Source organism: Patiria miniata, unplaced genomic scaffold (assembly GCF_015706575.1).
Source record: "Patiria miniata isolate m_02_andy unplaced genomic scaffold, ASM1570657v1 HiC_scaffold_11, whole genome shotgun sequence".
NCBI classification, from domain to species: Eukaryota; Metazoa; Echinodermata; class Asteroidea; order Valvatida; family Asterinidae; genus Patiria; species Patiria miniata.
Window position 1 is genome coordinate 509241 of NW_024037049.1, and position 11577 is coordinate 520817.

The following is an 11577-nucleotide window of genomic DNA, read 5'->3' on the forward strand; positions in this document are numbered from 1 at the left end:
CAACCGTCAACCTAAAACCAACCCGGAAGCAGAACGGAAGATACTGGTACCAACAATTTCTCCCAAAAAAGGACTTTATGTTAAGGGGAAGATTCATTCCCTTGACATTCCACTCCTTGTGGATACCAGAACTACTGATACAGTTATTTCAGCCGAGGTATATTACAGAATTCCAGCTGAGAGGCGGCCGAGGCTAGAGACAGATGGCTTAAAAGTGTTTCAGGCGGATGGGACACCGATAGAAACTTAGGGCTTGGCACAAATTGAGGTACAGGTAGAAAGAACCATTTTTCCAGTACGTGCAGTTTTTGCAAAGGTTAAGGCACAAGGAATTCTGGGGATGGACTTTCTCATACTCACGGGAGGAATAATGGACTTTAAGACCTTGGAGCTTGTGTTGCATGGAGAACACATCAAGTGTACAAGCCGATGGGGAACAGCGTTATGCACAAGGATTTTGGTAGCCAGAACTACTGTCATACCACCGAGACATGAAACCATTATACCAGGGAGGATGGATAAGTCACTTGATTCGTGTCATGTCGGTGTAATAGAGCCAGTCGGAGGAGGCGAAGTGGTAGCGGATAAGGGCCTTATAGTTGCGAGGTCACTGGTGAACATGGATGGAGGTACACTACCGCTGTGGGTATTGAACCCAGGGAGGCAGGAGTGCGTTCTGTGCTGTGGGGTTACTGCCGGCTGCCTCACCCCAGTGGATGAAGAGGATGTAGATGAGGTGCGACAGGAGGCTATGGAAAAAGGAACGGAAGATGTACATGTCCCCGGACACCTTCAGGACCTCTGGAAGCGAAGCGTTGAAGGGCAAGATACACGCTATCATTACGCCATTGCTGGGTTGCTGTCGGAGTTCTCGGATGTATTTTCCAGAGGAGACCACGACCTAAGGAGGACTGACAGGGTGAAACACACCATAGACACCGGAAGTGCCAGACCTGTTAGGGAAAGACCGAGGCGACAACCCCTGTGTAAGCAAAAGGAGATCGACAAGCAAGTGGATGACTTGTTAAAGCGGGGGATTATAGAGCCATCCGACAGCCCGTGGGGGTCCAATGTAGTTCTCGTTCGGAAAAAGGACGGAACGCAGGGGTTTTGTGTGGATTACAGAGGGCTCAATGAAAGGACGATCAAGGACGCTTTCCCCGTCCCACGAATCGATGACACCCTTGACGCACTAGCGGGGGCAAGATGGTTTTCAACCCTAGATCTTTCCTCCGGCTATTGGCAAGTCGAACTTGATGAAGAGGCCCAGAAGAAGTCTGCCTTTGTTGTGCGCGGGGGAATGTACAGCTGGAGGGTTATGCCTTTCGGTCTGTGCAATGCCCTCGCCACATTCGAGAGTCTCATGGAGAGGATAATGAGTGGCCTCCAGTGGGAAACCTTGCTCGTCTATTTAGACGATGTTATTGTGTATGGACGAACCATCGTGGAGGAAATCAACCGTTTGAGGGAGGTTCTGCAGAGGTTACGTGAGGCTGGACTTAAATTAAAGCCAAGAAAATGCCACCTCTTCCGACAGCAAGTTAAGTATCTGGGACATGTGGTGTCCCCGGAGGGAGTATCTACCGATCCAGACAAGCTGGAGGTGATACGATCTTGGCCAACTCCGACTGACGTCCAAGGACTGAGGAGTTTTTTTGGGTTGGCCTCGTATTATAGAAGATTCATCAGAGGTTTTGCTGATGTGGCTCGCCTGCTCCATAGGCTAACTGAGAAAGCACGTGTCTTCCACTGGAGTGACGAATGCCAGGAGGCGTTCCAAACCTTGAAGACTCACCTGCAAGAGGCGCCAATACTGGCATACCCAGAACCCGAGGGCAAGTTCATATTGGATACAGATGCTAGCGGAGTCGGCATCGGAGCTGTTTTGTCGCAAGTGCAAAATGGAGAGGAGCGCGTTATTGCCTACGCGAGAGGAATTATTGCGTGACGCGCAGAGAGCTCCTTGCAATTATTGTCTATCTTAAACACTTCAAGCAGTACCTATACGGACAAGAGATATTTGTTCGAACGGACCATGCGGCATTAAAGTGGTTAGTCACTTTTAAGAACCCAGAGGGGCAAATCGCTCGATGGCTGGAGGTGCTTGGGCAGTACACCTATGAAATAGTTCATCGCCCTGGGAAGAAACATGGAAATGCAGACGGCATGTCACGTCGACCTTGCAAGCAGTGTGGACGTGTGGACGACGATACTGTAGAGGCACCTACGCCGGCGGATGTGAGAGAGGTTGTTGCCGAGCCAAACGTTACCACAGACGACTTGCGGGAGGGTCAGCTGAAAGACCCCTCCATTGCCTGGGTAGTACTTGGGAAAGAGGAGTCGGATCAGAGGCCAGATTGGAAGAGCATGTCCTCCCGTGCAACTGCGGTCAAAGTTTATTGATCGCAATGGGGCCAGCTAGAGATGAGACAGTCAGTGCTATGTCGGCGATGGGAATCAAACGACGGTAGGGAGGTAAAGTGGCAGATAGTCCTCCCAGTCGGCCTTCAAGAGGTGAAGATGGATGAGTTGCATGGAGGGAAGACCGGAGGACACTTTGAAATCAGTCGCACACTTGCGAAGTTGAGATTGAGATATTACTGGTCTGGAATGGTGGCGGACGTGAGAGCCTGGTGCAGGAAATGCAATATCTGTGCTAAACGAAAGTCGCCCGCTTGGAAGAGGCGTGCACCGCTCAGACAGTACAAAATCGGGGCTCCGATGGAAAGGGTGGCGTTGGATCTCGTCGGCCCAATGCTGGAGACAGAGGGAAGCAACAAATGGGTGCTTGTTATAGCCAACTACTTCACCAAGTGGATGGAGGCTTATGCCCTCCCCGACAGTACAGCCGAGACGGTAGCCAAGGCATTTGTGGAGAACTTTGTTTGTCGATATGGCGTACCAAAAGAATTGCACTCAGATCAGGGTCGCAACTTCGAGGCAGATTGTAATTGAGGTCATTGAAGGTTGAGGGGCATGGGTGAGTGCCGCTACGCGTATAGGGCGGTATATTTCCATCCAAACGGGCCTGCATTCCCGGCTGCTGGGGTACTTATCCTAAGCTAGGTTGTCTGGGTAAAGGGACTACGGATCGGGTCACAGATATTCCCGCCACAGTATATCAAATATTTAGAAAAGGATTCCAAAAAGGTGACCTAGCAATTGTTCAAAGGGTTACCCCACATTTTTCTTACTATATTTTTCCCCACATGAGAAATATTCTTAAGTGTGCGGGGGTGTACACACACCCCCACTTAGTTTTATTATACTTGTGAGCACCCTTATTGTTCTTTTCTTTGTTGACTTTTACTCTTTCTCGACACTTCTGATAATGTTTGTACACGAAAACCTTTGGAAGGTTTGGGCTCAGGTCCTCAGAGTTATGTTATCAAAGGCAACCCATTGTCCCAAGTTGTCAGACGTAAAAGACAAGATCATGGTTCCTTGTGGGGGGGGGCAGCATGGAGTAACATTGGGATAACAGACCCCACAAGTTGATTGTTCATGAATTTATCACTGCGTAGTGGGCGTTAAATGGGTTAGGACGTGCTGGGGTGGACTGGAGATATGAGCAGCTCCTCTCCCACTGAAATATCCCATTACATAGCACAGCGTCTCAACATTAGCCTCTCCTAACCAAATCCTACTGTCTGGCCTCTCGCGCCAACCCTGTTTTTTTACTGAACGGCAGACGGTGTTCCTGGCGCTATAACCAGGTGCTCCGGTAGGTGGAGCTCGTAGGCTTGGTTGCCAGTCCACCTAGGAGAGGGACAACTCTGATCTCAAACCCGGGTAGGTAGAACTCGTCAGCCTAGGACCGCTGTCTGCCTAGGAGAAGGACAACTCTGATCACAAACCCGGGCAGGTAGAGCTCGTTAGCCTTGGTTGGTAGTCTATACTCGTAGCTGTTTGCATGCGACAGCGGCCACACCCCCGGCAAAGTAGTTTCAAAGGGTTAAGGGTATGTCAGCCCTAGCATGTGAAGACTGATTCCCGGCAGAGCGAGCGGATGAGATCAAAAGTGGATCCAACGGTCGTGAAGGCGGTGTCAGCAAGTGCTTGTGGAGCGTGTTAGAGCATGGACGTGACACATAGTAAGTCCTGGTCATCCACTGCAGCCTGGCAGTGTCCAATTGTAACGGCTCCTCGTGCCATTGGATCAAGACTCACCAGGCCGAGAGAGTGGGATTACCCCTATGCAACGATTCTCCCACTATAAAACACTCACGCACAGGTCTGTTATGCAACTCATCACCGATCTGTCGTCCCCTAAAAAGTCCTGCGGCGATGGGCGAGTGGCGAAGGCAACAGGTGTTTGGTGAGCACTGGCACTTGTTAGTCACAAACCTGCATGTAGGCGGCCTTTAGGAGAGTGGTCGCTCTTCTCCTGAACTTTGAGGGCAACCAGGAGAGCTCGGCAGCACCCAGGGCGACTGGGCAGCCTCTTTAGGACAGCACTGCCCACCGTTGCATGAGGGAGGGGGTTAGAAAAGGTACCCTAAACAAATGCTTTGCCCTCTTAAGTCTGGTCAGCTTACCGCGGTTGACAGACTCATCCTAACTGCGGTCGAAATAATAACAAAGAAAGTAAAAAGAAAAGAAAACTCATCATGGGAGCCTGGAATGTCAGAACACTCCTTGACCATGCTAACACCAGCAGACCCGAGAGAAGAACCGCGCTAGTGGCTAGGGAACTCCAGCGATACCGTGTCGATATCGCTGCACTCAGCGAGACCCACTTTGCCGACAAGGGATCCCTGAAGGAAGAGGGAGGTGGATTCACTTTCTTTTGGAAAGGGAAACGGCAAGCTGAAGACCGGATCTACGGAGTAGGATTCGCCATTAGGTCAACGCTTGTGAAGAACCTTCCTGAGCTTCCAGTAGGGATCAGCGAACGACTCATGAAGCTTCGCATCCCTCTCACCAAGAACAGGAACCTTATTATCGTTAGTGTCTACGCACCCACACTCTCAAGCCCAGATGAGGCCAAAGAACAGTTCTACCAGCTCCTCGACGAGACCATCAAGACCACCCCCAAGGCTGACAAGCTTGTCATCCTCGGGATTTCAACGCGTGAGTGGGCAGGGACTACGACAGCTGGGAGAGAGTCCTAGGGCGACATGGTGTGGGCAATGTCAACGACAACGGCCTGCTCCTCCTCAGCAAGTGTGCGGAACATGGGTTGTGCATCACCAACACCTTGTTCAGGATGGCGGATAAATACAAAACCACGTGGATGCATCCAAGGTCGAAACACTGGCATATGATAGACTTTGTCATAGTACGCCAACGTGACTTCAGGGACGTCTGCGTGACCCGCGCCGTGAGAGGTGCCGAGTGTTGGACAGACCACAGACTAGTGAGATCGGTCATGTGCACATCCCACCGCCACACAGAAATAAACCCAAGACCATCAGAGCCTCCTTCAACACTGCCAAGCTGAAGGACGAGTCCTACCTCGCCAAGTTCCAACAGACTCTCGACGAGAAATTTCAGGAGGGCCTACCCTCTGACAGTGATAGCATCGGGAAATGGTCCGCCTTCAAGACCATCGGCTCCGAGACGGCGAAGGAGGTGCTCGGCCCGAAAGCAAGGACTCACCAAGACTGGTTTGATGAGAATGAGGAAAATATCCAAACCGCCCTCTCTGCCAAGAACAAAGCCTACACTGAATGGCAGAACGATCCCACTTCAGTGCCCAAAAGAGCGAGGTTTAAGTCCCTCCAGGCAAAGTTGCAGGCTGAGCTGCGAGAGATGCGGGACAAGTGGTGGCAGGCGAAAGCCGAAGAGGTCCAGATGTACGCTGACACCCATAATACCAAGAAATTCTTCAGCTTCCTGAAGACAGTCTACGGCCCCTCGACCTCGGTATGCTCACCACTGCTGTCCTCGGACGGTGCAACCCTGATCAAGGACCAGGCAGGGCTCCAAGAACGCTGGAAGGAACACTTCAGCACCCTACTCAATAGACCGTCAACCGTGGACCCGGCTGCGCTTCACCAGATTCCACAGCAACCTGCAGTGGAGGAACTCGACTCTCCCCCAACAATGACCGAGATCAAGAAGGTAATCCGCCAGACCAGCTCCGGCAGAGCGTCAGGGAAGGACAGCATACCTGCAGAGATCTACAAAGCACTAGGCCCCAACGCCCTTGAAGCCTTCCACAATATTCTGCAGAGTGTGTGGGACGAGGAGAAGATGCTGGATGACTTCCGTGACGCCCTCATAGTCTCCTTGTACAAGAACAAGGGTAGCAGGGCGGACTGTGGCAACTACAGGGGCATCTCGCTTCTCTCCATTGCCGGGAAAATCTTTGCAAGGGTCATCCTCAACAGGCTGGTCACCGTCTCTGAGCGAATTCTTCCCGAAGCACAGTGCGGCTTTAGATACGCCAGAAGCACGGTGGACATGATTTTTGCTGTGAGACAACTACAGGAAAAGTGTACAGAACAGAACATGCCCCTCTATTCAGTGTTCATTGACCTGACCAAGGCATTCGACACGGTCAACAGAGAAGCTCTCTGGACTGTGCTCGAATGCATTGGATGCCCGAAGAAGTTCATCAAAGTGATACGGCTCTTTCACGACGGCATGACCGGTCAGGTCCTCACTAGCGGCGAAGTGACCGAAGAGTTTGCAATCAGCAATGGTGTGAAACAGGGCTGCGTTTTGGCGCCGGTCCTGTTTAACATCTTTTTTGCCCAAATGCTGTCACACGCCGACCAAGACCTGGAGAAAGGAGTCTCCATCCGTTATCGCCTGGATGGCTCCCTCTTCAACCTCCGTCGCCTCACCGCCAAAACCAAGTGTCGTTACGACCTCATCCAAGAAGCACTTTTTGCCGATGACTGCGCACTGATGGCCCACACAGACTCCGACCTGCAGCTCATGCTGGACCGCTTTACAGAAGCCTGCAAGCTGTTTGGCCTGACAATCAGCCTCAGCAAGACCGAAGTGCTCCACCAGCCTGCTCTAAACAATGACTCCCCTCCTCCAACCATCACCATCGATGGCACCCGGCTCTCCAACATCCAGAGCTTCAGGTACCTGGGTAGCATCATCTCACACGATGGCTCCCTTGATGAGGAGATCAACACCCGCATCAGCAAAGCAAGCCAAGCGCTAGGGAGGCTCCGCAACAGAGTCCTGAACCAGCACAACATACGCCTGATGACCAAACTCAAAGTTTACAATGCTGTGGTTCTCCACTCTCTCCTCTATGGATGTGAATCATGGACACTATATCGCAGGCACATCAAAAAGCTGGAGAGCTTCCACATGCGTGCTCTCCATCCTTGGTATCCAGTGGCATGACCGCGTCACAAACCTCGAGGTTCTCGACCGTGCAAAGTCTAACAGCATAGAATCGGTACTCATCAAGGCCCAGCTGAGATGGGTGGGGCACGTCATTCGCATGGAGGAACACCGGATGCCAAGACACCTGCTGTACGAAGAATTGGCGTGCGACAGACGAAAGCAGGGTCGGCCCAAGAAGAGGTTCAAGGACTGCATCAAATCCAACCTCCAGATGTGCGACATACATCCTAAGGACCTTGAGTCCCACGCCAGTAATAGACCACTTTGGGGATCGTTTGTGCACAAGGCCAGCTCCAGGTTCGATGAGGCCCGTCGACAACATCTGATTGCAGCGAGGGAAAAACGCCACCAGCGAGACAACCGGCCGACAACAACGACTGACTTCCAGTGCCCCCATTGCTCCATACTCTGTCAATCCAGCTTCGGATTGCGGAGCCACCTCCGAGTTCATCGAGTTGCCAAACTATGACGTCTTCTTCGGATCCGAAGGACCACCACCAGTGGGCGGATTGCCCACGGAGCAAGCAAATCGTTTGCTTTGCAGGGCAGGCAACTCATTCACAAACCAGGCAACTGATGGACAAGCCAGCCAGGATTAAGTGTTTCGTAGCACCTGGGCACCAGAGTTCTGTAGGCTGTACTCTGCCCTAGGCACCGGCACCAAATTCAAAGTACAAAGTACTGTACAAATCAAGCCAGGCCAAACTGGAATAGGTCCTAAAAGCCTGTTAGCACCAGGGGCGTGAATCGCTTCTCAAAAGTGGTCAGAACTATACGGCAAAAAAAAAAACATGTCTCAGGTTTCTGCTATGGAGCTTGCTCCAAAAGTGGTGCGGCAAAAACATTTTTTTTGCCTTACTTTTTTTATCGTTGGGGCACAGAAGTCGGAACAAAGTTGTTGGCTGGTATTGCAGATGACGCTTTGACCCCCTAAAAACTCTCAGGCTTCAGGATGTAGCTTGAGGTGACTTCAGTAAGGCCATAGGGCTTGAGAATTCTGCACCCACTTACGATCTCAACCCACACAAACATTTTTCGGAAAATTTGGATAGTCATGAGAAAAATCAGAGAAAATGGTATTAAACGCCAGACCCATACACACACAAAATACAGCAACATCAACATCGTGCATGTGCTGCCACTGCCAGGCTGGTCATTAGTCTGCTCCCTTAAATATTGAAAAAGCGTTTACAGGTTCCAGATGCACTACTATCGCTCCCTCAGTCTGGCTTCAAGATGCACAATTACAACACCATCTGTAAATGGTGCCCGACTAAATTTAATGCAAATAATATGAGAGGCCACATAAAGCTTATTCTCGATTGACTGCACCAAATTGTGCAGTGCAGCAGGACTCCAGTCAAACCAGTGAGATTGGCGGTTTCAAACGTCATCTTACATTGGAAAAAACTTTGATGTGCAGTGCTACAGTGATGTGTGCGCAGACCAGAAACCGGAGACTTTAGCCATATTTTTGTTTTAGCAGTAGATAATCATTAACACTTCATTTTATCAGCAATTCTGAGCTATAGAATTGTTAGGCTACAATTGTGTGTATTCGGGGATGAAAATAGTTGGGGGGGGACATGACCATGGTTCGAACCGTGCTGTTGTATAAATTATTGTTAAGATGTTAATTATAAAAGGGATATTTCTTTTATCCTGATTTTGCAAACCCCTTTTTTAGGGGTGGAAGAGGCACACAGACCATCATTATCTCCTTGACTCACAGACCTCCCCCCCCCCTTCCCTTAATTAACACACAGTATTTATTAAAAACACCTTACCGTGCATCGATCTCTCTTACAGGCAGCTGTCACTCCAATTACACCTGGTAAGATCAAGAACTGTAATAATAAAACAAAGGAACATCCAATGATCAATCTTGTTTTAAATAATATAAAAATACTGTATTCTCAGATTAAGGAGGTCCGTAATAAAGATATCAATAGTTAGCCTATTAATTACACCCTCCAAGCACAGGATGTTTCCCCTGGTTAACACTAGGAGCTATGGGACAAGGCCCCTAGTGAACCTTCAGGGAGCATTTTAAAGGCCTGGCACAACAAATTAACACTACTGCATTAACCCTCCTATGCAAACATGCATTCTGAGCCATGCCGTTACTTGGGTCAATATTGGTCAAGTGACCATCAGGTGGGGTTCTACAGCCAATATTTGGGGGGGGGGGGGCTAGCAGGGTGGATCCATATGTGACCCGGATATTGGCTCTTTTTACAAGTTTATTTTAACAGCAACAAAGAAAAAGGGTTGATGGGTAAGTCTATAATAAAAATACAGAAAGGAAACAATAATTAGTAAACATCAAACTATGTTAAGTATATAACTACAGTAAACTAGAGTCTAAGAAATAGGAAAATTAAATCAAAGTTAAATCAAAGTTAAATCAAACAAATTTCGAACTTATTGAATTCTTTCGTCAAATAATAAAGGTTCCTAGTTGAGGAAAATACGCTCGTAGGTAAAATTATCAAGGAACAAGTTGTTTCTTAATCCACCTACTTAAATATTCACAGCAACATTCGAGTCCAGGTGAGAACACTAAAACTCCTAGTCAGTGCTGCACTCAATATCAATTTACCACAAAAACTAATACATACTAATGAGCTAGGGAGTAGCAATACTAGCAACCTTTGTGGTTTTCCTGTGCAGGCTGATGGTGCACTGATCACATAGCAATTACCAGCAGCTGTACACAACCCTACTCACACAGCACAGTATTGTAGCGGTACTGCCTCGGACGACTGCCCCGGCGAGTAGCGGCGAACGGCCTAGCCTCTACGGTCGGGTACGCAGATCCGTTTCGGCGGAGATTTACCACGAGGCCCGCAGCAGACTACCAAAGGATCACCCTCACACGCACTCTCGCTCACACAACCCAAGCGGACTAACTAGGGGGACTGGGGAAGGATGGGGACCTGACACCAGATATGTGTTTCGGAAGATTATTTTATTCGCCTACCCAGGCGCCTCGCCTACGTGATCTTATACTCAATCACTTCCCTTACAAACTCAGAGATTACTTATTTATCTGGATTGTAATGCAGGAATCATTAATTAACTACACTCACACAAAGTATGAGGCTCCCTCCGCTGCGACTATAGGTGATTGGTGATTGGTTAATTGTGGGAGATTAGAACAGTGCAACTTTTCCTGAGACCGCGCACGGGTTCCGGCCACAGCAGAAAGAGGGCGAAGCTGAGCGCATGGCCGCTTATATACACTGGCGCAATTGGCTGGTGCCCCCATAAACCTGGGTGAGTGCACGCGCACCCCGCCGGCTACTAGTAAAGAATTAAAGTGCGCCCTCCATAAAATGCATTGCGCTACACAGGCGCCTTCCAAGTTTCGGTCAGCCCCTGACCTCAAACTGATTACTTAAATAAAAGCAATGCCTAATCTCTAAATCAAATTACTTCCAAAAGTCTGCTGCACTTTACAGTGATAATCCTAGTGACACCTACATGACTATCGCCTTAGAACATTGGTAGGTGATTCTCCTCAACAAGTTTAAACCTCTTAAATAAACTTTGGCATCCTTATAAACTGAACTTAAAGAACAAGGATACAACTCTGAGATAAACTTTAACATCTTTATAAATTGAACAAGCTTAAAACTGTTTGATACCCTTAACAGCATCATAAATCTAACAGCTTATATAAACTCTTATATAAACCTTAACGAGAACTTTGAGGCACAAAACTTAGGTGCAACATTTATACAAAAGATGGCCAACATGACTTTAGGTTTAACGAGAGGCGCAAATATCTCTTCTATTTGCCCGCCTAAAGTTCTATTTAACTATAGCTTGGCTTTAGGTTTAACAAAAGGCGCAAATATCTCTTCTATTTGCCCGCCTAAAGTTCAATGTTCATGTTCATCTTAGCGAACTCCTGCCAGGAAATTCACATTGAAGACCCGCTCGGGTCTGGTCCTTGGTCACCAGCATTCCTTCTTGGCAAACACTGCATGTCTCCATTTCCATTATCTTGGTGATGTTTCCTATCATGCTCCTCTCGAGCTCCTCGTTAATCATCGGGGGTCTGGCGCCTATGGTACCAGCGTCCTCATTCCTCATCAGCCGGCAGATCCTTGTAGGTTGTTTGTCATCATCAGCTCCCGAGCTCGCAGTGGGAGCCGGGGGCCTTAACAATACTACGTCGTAGTGGCGCGCACGGCGTTCGTGCACGGTTTGGGTTGTGCCAGTTATGACTTTGGTGTGTCCACCTTCAGTGAT

At 49.1% G+C, this 11577-nt stretch overlaps 2 protein-coding genes across 4 annotated transcripts in view; one reads left to right on the forward strand and one right to left on the reverse strand.

The window, feature by feature from the left end:
• The window catches only part of LOC119741311, a 34214-nt gene extending 23244 nt beyond the window's left edge, over positions 1-10970 (reverse strand). Inside the window, exons 1-2 of one of the 3 annotated variants that reach the window (XM_038217064.1) lie at positions 10410-10970; positions 9105-9164 (exon numbers count right to left, since the gene is read on the reverse strand). The gene's annotated coding sequence lies outside the window, so the exon portion shown is untranslated. Of the gene's footprint in view, positions 1-9104; positions 9165-9969; positions 10356-10409 lie in introns of those variants that run through there. The other 2 variants (XM_038217078.1, XM_038217071.1) reach the window with 2 other exon arrangements.
• LOC119740906 lies at positions 4611-5114 on the forward strand. Its single transcript, XM_038216384.1, has one exon. It carries the CDS (start codon positions 4611-4613, stop codon positions 5112-5114), a length of 504 nt encoding a protein of 167 aa, XP_038072312.1.
• Positions 10971-11577: the final 607 nt, after the last annotated feature.

Coding starts and splice junctions, on each gene's coding strand:
- LOC119740906 (XM_038216384.1), top strand. CDS start 4,611: ATGGGAGCCTGGAATGTCAGAACACTCCTTGACCATGCTAACACCAGC.